Source organism: Arachis stenosperma, chromosome 6 (assembly GCF_014773155.1).
Source record: "Arachis stenosperma cultivar V10309 chromosome 6, arast.V10309.gnm1.PFL2, whole genome shotgun sequence".
In the NCBI taxonomy this organism is placed as follows: Eukaryota; Viridiplantae; Streptophyta; class Magnoliopsida; order Fabales; family Fabaceae; genus Arachis; species Arachis stenosperma.
The window spans coordinates 114684716-114694069 of NC_080382.1; the positions used below are offsets into that span (position 1 = coordinate 114684716).

Sequence of the window (9354 nt, forward strand, 5' to 3'; positions counted from 1 at the left end):
GGATGACTTATTGCGTGAGTATAGTATATTTAGTTTTTAATGATTTATTAGAATGTTGTTAGTTTGTAATATAATGATAACATGTCTATTTTATAAGGTGAAATTGATGCTGATTTATATCAAAGTGGCGGTGATAGTAGTAGTCTTTATGCTGCATCTCTTAATTCTTCTGCTCAACAGGGTGGGAATGAAGGTGAAAATCATCCCACCGAAACAGATTTGCAACAAATTATTGCGAATTTTGATGATTGATAAACCATGATGTTAAAATTTAATATTTAGATATGCTTTTATTACTATTTAACTTTTGAGTTTGGATTTTGATAAGATCATATATATTTGGTTGATGATATTTTACATAGTGTTTTAAATTTCGAAGATATTTTAAGATTTATATTAGACTATAATTATATTTTAAGATGTATATTTATAATTTATTTATTATTTCTATTCTAAAATGATTTTTTTTGAACCACCAGTTAGACCAATTAGACCCGTGAACCAGTGACTAGAGCAATTTGATGACCGATTCGATTTTCTAAACCTTGATTTACACATATTTACAAAGATTTTGTACCAAGAAATATATAATTTGCACTTATATTTACCAAAGTTTTACACTCATAACCAATATAGTTTGTACCCACATTTTTTTAAAGTTTGTACGTATAAATTAGTAAAATTTATTTGTTTAAAATAATTTAACGTTATGCTTGTTAATTGATGATTAAAAATACTAAAAATTGCTAGTCCCAAGAGTTCCTCTAAATAAATATTCAACAAAAGATAATGTTTTCGTATACACCATAAGAATTAAGTAACTACACTTTGAAGTAAATTAATACGGCCATGACAATCCTTTAAAGTACAACATTCCATGCGGCAGAACCTGATGTAATTTTAGTTTTACCCTACCTTTACACCCAATCTAACATACCCCAAGTGTAATTTTTTGTTTTGCCAAAACCAAAAGCAACAAAACCTCAGAAATTGTATTACTTTGGGAAAGATCAATGAAATTTGATCAGCCCCATTTGAACCTGAATTTCTCTAACGCCTATTCTATCCAAATTACCAAGGAATTCCAGTAAAACAATCTTTCCACGTCCATTTCGTATGTAAAATGACAATATAAATATAACCAAGCTAGAACATAAGAGTTTATCCAGCAATTTATGCCCAGGATTTCTGGCCGAGTAATTCGCAAGTTATTATATTAGACATGGATGAAGCAGACCTACCAGCACCGATGACAGGAACTATGTTGAAGATTGGCTCCTCGCCATTTAAAACTTTCTTCTGACTCGCTTCAGAAAGTTCCAATAGAGCCTTGTTGAACGTAGGCAGCAGCATAGCTATCGACATTTGAAGGCTTGCAGGGATATAGATCCTCAAACTCTGCACAAGATAGAGAAAATCAATTATTTGCATCAATACATTAAATAAAGAATGCTTTGGGCATTTAAGATGAAAACATCTGGCATGTCATACTTAAACACATACTGACCATTAAATCTTCCCAGCCAAACCCATTATCGGCCATGACTTTGTCCAGAAGATAGAAGCAGAATCTTGATGACTTCTCCATGAGCGACTTATATTGAAGATATTGATCATCATTGACAGAATCAGCAGACACAGAATGGAAACATATCTTTGCAGCATCCTCACTTGTAATAGATAATGTAACAGCACAAATCATTCCTGAAACCACAAGTTTCCGAATACAAGAATCATGCCAATTTTCCTGCTTGAAACCCCAGTAGTGGGGTGCTTCGGAACCAGAACTTTCTGTTATGGTCTCAGTTGCTATCTCCGTGCCATCGTCAACATAAAGAACAGGCTTTATTTCTACACATGCACTGGAAAGATGCCAACCAAATCTTAGCATTAATATCATATCAACATTTATCATGAAGAAAAACACAAGCCATTCAATAAAAACCATCCTCTTACAACCAACCTGCCCCATATCAAACAGTAATATAAAATAACAGCATAAAATAAAGTAAAAAAGAGAACTCAGCTAGTATGCTGAGAACTCAGTGCTGCTTTATCTTTAGTTATGCTGAGAACAATTCACTGATAAAAGATACCACAACTCACAATAAGGAAGCATAATACAGAAAAGGAAATTATAATTCCTACAAAGTTATAAAAAGGCCTGCCTAAAAATTGCATATCCATAAATTTGTGTATGGGTGTAGGAGTGCGTAGATCAGAGAAATCACAGATTTATGGGACGGCCATAGTACCTTTTAGGTAGATCAGGAACAAGGACATAAAGGACTACGGGATCTAATGCTTTGCAGGTGTTTTGTTCCTGTAACTGAAAGATCCTCATCTGCCTAAGGATTGTTTCTAGTTTCTCCTGCATATCATGTCTCTCTGATGATGAGACACGTTTAGAACAGTAAACAACAAACATAATTGCTGATGTGGATATTGAACAACGAAAGCATTTTGCCACAGCTTCACAGTTTCTGAGAGCCAGTTCCAGTTCAGCACTAGCACCTCCACTGCAAAGATTCATTGTTGGAGGGTCAAGTCCCAACTGACCAGCCATATGAAGTATATTATCGTGCAAGGTTGCCTGAAAGCCAAAGCATTAACATTATAAAAGGACATTTCACCAGATAACATTTGAAATGTGAAAGTATATACCAAATACCATACATTAAATGATGAAGAAAAGTTCGAGGTACCAAACAAACAGTCACTACAATTGTATCATTCAATCGGATAACTAAATACACTTTCTCATATTTTAATGAGAGCATCTATAATAATTCCCAAGACATGAATCATGACACTCAAATATTATAGATATTTAGAAAAGAAGTTCAAAAGGCAGTTGATTATCTGGTTTCAACCAAGTAGAGACTGTAGTCAATAAACCAAGGTTATTTTGTCCAGTTGCTACAGTTGAAATATTAAGGATTCACTAAATTATTTTATTTTAAAAAAATCACTCTTCCTTGAGGACTCGCATGCTACAATTTTTCTCTATGGAACATGGTGCTTCCGTGGTACAGTAACTTTGTCATCAAGATCCAAGACAGGCATAGCACTTGTGGGTCCAAACCAGTATATTTTGACCAAAAAAAGAAGTCATTCTACCTATAGTTTTACTGTCAACATTGCATAGAATAAACCACTTTCAGTTGTGACCAAGTCAATTTTCACAATGAGAAAGGAAACGAAAATCATGAGAGTGGTTGGATTTACCTGACTGTATGGCCCAATGCAACTAGGTGCCCAAGAGGAAATACTCTGTACGTGCAAAACCTTTTTATCTTTATTACTTGACGCAAGAACTTCCATATATGCTTTGCTGAAACCCATCTCTACTAGAGGCATTTCAACTGTACTACGTGATGGGACACCAAATGGACACCTCTGCTGGGTTATAAATTTTACATATGTCTCATTTGCCTCTGAGAACTTACTCATTTCATCTATGTAAAGGTGAATATAGACAACATTCTCCCACCCAAAGCCAAAGCCAGCTAATAGTGATTCAGTTTTTGCCAAAACAGTCTTCAAATCTTCCCGCAAATCTGCTCTTGAAAAATAAGATACATGTCCGTCAAGGAAAGAAACTATGCACAAATATAACGAGGCACTGAAATAATCTGAAAATAAACAGGAAAGTAATGAAGACCACCATTGCATGAATCTTGTAACGAGCAACTTAAGGAGAGTGTTCTCTTGTTATTTGTTCTTGAGATGTTAAATTTATGTGCTAAGTCATCAATTGGGTCAGCACTGCAATCCAACGACTTAAATGTGTCTTCACATCTTTCTAAAGTGTCTTCCACTTCAAACACAGTTCCCAGTTTCTGAACATAAGTTTCACTTATGTTGTCTGGTGATGTTAAAGATTGAATATCTACCTTCTTTTCCAAATGAAATTTCAAGGGATGAAGGATTCCAACAGGAGCTATGGAATCTGAAGAGTGCCTCACAACTTGATATTCATCGAGCACAATTCGAGCATTCTGGATATTCAAAGGAATATCATGATGAAAGAAGAAAATAGAAATACAAATAGCGATTAAAATTGAAGCAAAATGAGTAGCAATGACAAGATTGAATTCTCAAGTTCAGTGTGATCACAAAAATGACATCAATATGAACAAAAGCTAATTAAGACCAACTTTATGAACGGTAACAAATATGTAAGGAACAGCTCCAAATTCATAATGTATGGTGGACCAGCCAGAGCACTAGGAATGTAGGACAAATAATCCAAAGATTATATAGCCAAAAGAGAGACAGTAAACTTACAATGAAGAGAGGGCAATCAAGAGTTAACGTTTCATATTCCCCTCCTTCACCACAAACATTAATTCCATATAACCTGCAAAAGGTAATACAAGAAAGGATGAACTAGACAGAACTATTAAAAAACCATAGCATGATGTTATTCTAGAAACTTGGAAGAATTTGCATAGATACAACACAAAATAAATAAATAATGGAAAATAAATAACTTTGACATACTCTTTTAATTTGTGCAAATAAGCATTTAAGAAGGCTATTTCTTTACCCAAGTGCTTTCCAGGCACCAAACCCATGGCGGCTACCTTGTAAAATAGATAAAGCATTAAATTCCAGACTAAAAATTGCCTTATACAAAAGCAAGTTGAACATAATAATTACTATATAGAAGTAAATGTCATTGCTTGCATAACACTTTCTTTCTATGGCGCCATATCATTCATTCAACTCACTTTCATACATTCAACACCAAGCCAATGCTCAATTTTATAAAAGTACTAACATTAATATCATGACATCTTTGATTGTTGTCAATTGTTGACAAGTTAGAATAAGAACAACCATATGATTAGAACATAGGAATTCTCTCCCATTTATAATGAAGAAGAAAAACCATAAAGAGAGCAAGAGACATTACAAGGAAAGTTAAACAAATTATACCTTTACAGTCACAGCCAAAATTCCATTTGCAATCTGGTCAGGACCAGAACTGAGTTAGTATTATATGAAATCTGAATGATAAGAACCAAAAAAACCAATGCATAATTGCATGCATGCATGACTAGACTATCAATTATGCTGCCATTTACCATTTCTTGGAGGAGCAATGATTGATCTTGTTTCCATAAGTATGCCAGAGAAACAAGGCCTAACCTTGAACAAACACTTTCCACCCGCAATCTCTGATAGTCAGATGCAATGGCCCCAGAAGACACTGCAGTAACTTCAGGTATCTGCCTTTTCACTTCACGAAGTAAAATAAACATATCTTCAACTTCATCACCCTGGGTTGTTCTGTAACCAAGCTCTTGATGTCTATCAAGAAAATATCATTTGAAGGTTAAAACTGAACATTAATTATATCAATTCATATTCTAAAGCTCTGGAGAATGCAATCTGGAATAAGCATTTAGAATTACAAACAAGTTTGATTACAAGAAAGGATACCCTTAATAAAGAAGGATTCAGATATGGTGACTGAATAAGGATGAAGAAAGAAAAAGGAAAAAGATACGGGGATTCGTACTATGCCCTGCCCAAGAAAAAATGCTGAAAACTAATAATAAACTTCTCTCCGCGTTTCTTTCTTAGCATATCCTTATAAGTTCCTGTGTACAAATGACCCTCTCCCACTACTGCTATGATTTCTTCTTAGGGCCTGGGCCGAGCTATGGCATTTTTCAAGCCTTTTTATAAGGGAAATCATCCAACTCTAGATCAATTTCTATTGCCTAGGTCTGCTGTAGGCAGTAGAAAAGAGAAATTTTTGTGGAATTGCATTTTTCATCTTCAATAACAGATTTCTCACAAACATGTTTTATGAGACAGGATTAGACATTTAGCATCAATTTGGTGCAGAGCTCATGACCTTTATACAGAACTTCCTCTCTTAGACATGTTGAAAGATTGAAAAGCTATGCTTTATGGATAAATCTTTTATTTTGTTTTTATTTTGTATAGGGGAAACCGTATCCCCAGTTTGTATTATCCTTCTTCTCATCTAAAAGAATCTCTTTTTCTATATATATAAAACACATGATGCATCTCAATCTTTCTAAAAGACTAAAATACATATCAAGCCTTTTTATGACAATAATTAAGACATGAATTGCAAGTAAACAAATCGCCTTTTGAACTTGCATAACATAATCCGTAAAGCATGTTATGAAGACTTTTAGTTACATCCCAATTGCCTTAAAATTATCTGAAACTAACCTATGAACTTGCCTAAAATAAAATCATACGTTCTACAAAACAGATTTATGTCAATAAAGCTTGCCTTGTTGATCCTCGAATTCGCCTCCTGAACAATGGCAACCCCATGCATTCCGCGTAGCTAACAATAATTTGATGACCAACCTAAAACAACAATCTCTAAACATGAATGAAGAAACAAAACTAAAACAACACTGACCTAACAATTGAAATGTTGAATTTTATTGCTATACCATATTCAAAGTATTACTAAGTTAAAATGCAAATAACCAAAATAATGTGAAAGAAGAAAGCATACGGTTTGGTACATGTAGCTATCAAGCTCGTCGACGTCATCATCAGCAGGTAACAAGTTCGCCAACGCAACTATCTACCTCCAACACCAAAAAGCAAAATCAAAGGAAATTAAGGGAAGAGAAATAATTTTAAAAAGTAGAATTAAAAAATAAAAAAGGGGAACCTGGTGGCCATAGTGAATGGACTTCATCATGGCATAGCAGCTGTCTTTGCCGCCACTAACGAGCGCCACCACCTTCATACTCCCTCACTCACTCACTCACTGAACTGAACTGAAGACTTGAGTTTTAGGGTTAAAAAAGGTAATTACCAAGGTTGCAAGAACCAAACCGGTCATTGAACCGATCAAGTGATGGTTCAATGGTTCAATGATCTAACTGGGGTTGAATCATAGTTGAACATGTTTAAAAAAAGTTCAACAATAACTTCAAGTAATCAAGTAATCAAGTAATCAATAACTTAACAGCATCATTTCCATTTCACATAAAGGAGTAAAGGACTGAATAGTAAAGATCCTCAAATCAAGAAGCATATAATCGTCACACAAAACAAAGTTCAATTCAATTACAAATTCCTAAACCTGCTGAATATAAGAGAGCTAAAGCATATAATCATATTTAGTTTTTGGTATTCTAATCAATTAATCAGCAACATGATTCTGACTTCTGAATCCAAACTAGACTGAAAACACATCAGCAACAAAAACTAAATTGAATCTAATTCCAAACTCAGAAACCAAATTAAATTGAATTCAGCATCACATCAGCATTCAACAAATTAAATAAGTAATCGAATTCCAAACTCAGAACACAAACTCAGAATCTTAAAAATTAATTGAAAAAAAAAAAACATGAGACTGAAGAAGCACTGGCTTACCGGAGAGATGGCGAGAGATGAACAGCGATGACAAAGTGAGCTCGGCGAGTGTGAGACAGAGTGAGCTAGCGGCGACCGTGTGAGACAGTTACCTAAAATCAGAGGAGAAGAGAAGGGGCGACAGCCAAAAATGGCGAGAAGCAGAGAAGCAGAAACGACGCAGGAGGTGAGAAGCAGCGACGACCCACGGCGAGGAGCGAAGAAGCAGCGACGGCGAGAGACAGCTCGAAGAGGGACGTTGACCCGGACAAGGACAGAGAGAGCGCTCGAAGAGACGACGACCGAGCAACCTTCGCGACGGAGACGCCACGAACTCAACTCAGACCTCGTGCGACGGCGAGGAGAGGAGGAACGATGTGAAGAGGGCGGAGTAGAGCTTTCACAGGCGACGACGGCACCCACGGTCTGTCCCTGACGGCGGCGACAGCACCCTCTAGGAGAAGAGTTCGACGATGACTTTGAAGAGGGATGGTGGCTGCGGGCAACGTTCGAAGAAGGTTTAGGGTTGGTTCTTCTGCTGCAGAGAGACAGGGGTGGGGCGTGGGGAAAGGGTATTGGATGTAATTAGCATTTCTGAATTTTTACCGAATCGGTAACCTTCAAAAAATTCGGCCGATCTGGCGGTTCACTGGATAACTGCTAGTTTGGTCGGTTCTTAGGCCAATTTTTTGCCAAGTGATTTTTAACGTCAATTCAATTGGTCAAATGGTCGATTCCCAACTAATTTAGCCGAATCGATCAATTTGGTTCGATTTTTAAAATTATGATAATATACGAAATATAGAATATGACATGAACACGAAACATCATATGACATGAGATATGCAGACATGTAATTTTAAAATTTTTAAAAAATACAAAAAACAGTATATATATATAATATAAAGTATTTTTTAGATAAATTATAATGTTATTTTAATATTTTATTGATATTAAAATATAAATTATTTTTTAAATATTTTTAATATTTTTTAATTATATAAAATATTTAAAATATATTTTGTTTTAATAATTAATAATATATATTATTTCTTATCTCATTTTAAAAATATATGTTAAGAATAAGACTGGACATGCTAATATGTGATGGTATTTAGGTGTGTTTAAGTATAAGAGTTTTTTATTTTTTATTAAGATATGGTTGGACACAGAAGACACGCGTACCAAATGGTGTCGATGTGTGTCGTGTCCGAAATGTGTCCGATACGAGAACATGACAAATCAAGGAAGTGTCCATACGTTATAGGTAATTACAAACTAATGAGATTAAAAATGAGCCGAAGAAAAATACAACGTTTTGCTCTACGTTTCTTACCCTTTATTTTTAGGTGAATGCTATCCTACCATCTCTAAAGTAACATGTAAGTTATGTGTCACATTTTAATGGGTGTTTATTTTAACCTGAGTTACCTTCTCCACTTTTTTATCGTCGTTGCACCTCCCAAGCATCACCATCTCATTGGTGTTTCGTTTTCTCTTCCCAAATCATTCTTCTAGAAAAGGTACTCCAACTCTCTCTAATTGCGTTTACTCCTCCCCACTCCTTCGTCGTCCTCATTACGCCTCCCAAGCATCACGGTCTCGTTGAGTATCTTATTTTATCTTCCCAAATCATTCTTCTACAAAAGGTATTCCAACTCTCTCTAATTAAAATATGACATATCAGAGAGGGTAACTTACATGTTACTTTAGAGAGGGTAGGATAACATTCACCTTATTTTTAACACTACTGCGGATATTTGTGGATGTTTAGAAATGTACAACTTCCATCAAAAGTGAAGAGCGATGACAATAGAGTTGGTAAAATTTGTTTAAGTGTTTATGATTTTTAAAAATATTTTTGTATGAGTTTAATCTATTACTATACTAAAGATGGTTGGAACCATAGTTGCTCAACAAGTAGTGTGTAGTTGATTCATAAATGGTAATGCTAAATAGTTACAAAGGAAAACAACAAAACTG

The 9354-nt window shown here is 35.0% G+C and overlaps 1 protein-coding gene across 4 annotated transcripts; it reads right to left on the reverse strand.

Moving 5' to 3' along the window:
* Positions 1-813: 813 nt before the first annotated feature.
* LOC130935213 (diphthine--ammonia ligase) lies at positions 814-8021 on the reverse strand. 4 transcript variants are annotated; one of them, XM_057864834.1, is made up of 13 exons: positions 7393-8021; positions 6680-6783; positions 6518-6589; positions 6284-6363; positions 5094-5319; positions 4945-4977; positions 4507-4589; positions 4291-4363; positions 3668-4001; positions 3229-3560; positions 2256-2593; positions 1508-1862; positions 814-1398 (listed from the first exon to the last, which is right to left on the reverse strand). In XM_057864834.1, exons 2-13 carry the CDS (start codon positions 6755-6757, stop codon positions 1174-1176), a joined length of 2229 nt encoding a protein of 742 aa, XP_057720817.1. In that variant the 5' UTR covers positions 6758-6783; positions 7393-8021; the 3' UTR covers positions 814-1173. The 4 variants fall into 4 exon arrangements, with proteins under 4 accessions (XP_057720817.1, XP_057720815.1, XP_057720816.1 ...); XM_057864832.1 differs by having other exon boundaries at positions 6680-6788; XM_057864833.1 differs by having other exon boundaries at positions 6680-6795.
* Between the last annotated feature and the right edge of the window lie 1333 nt (positions 8022-9354).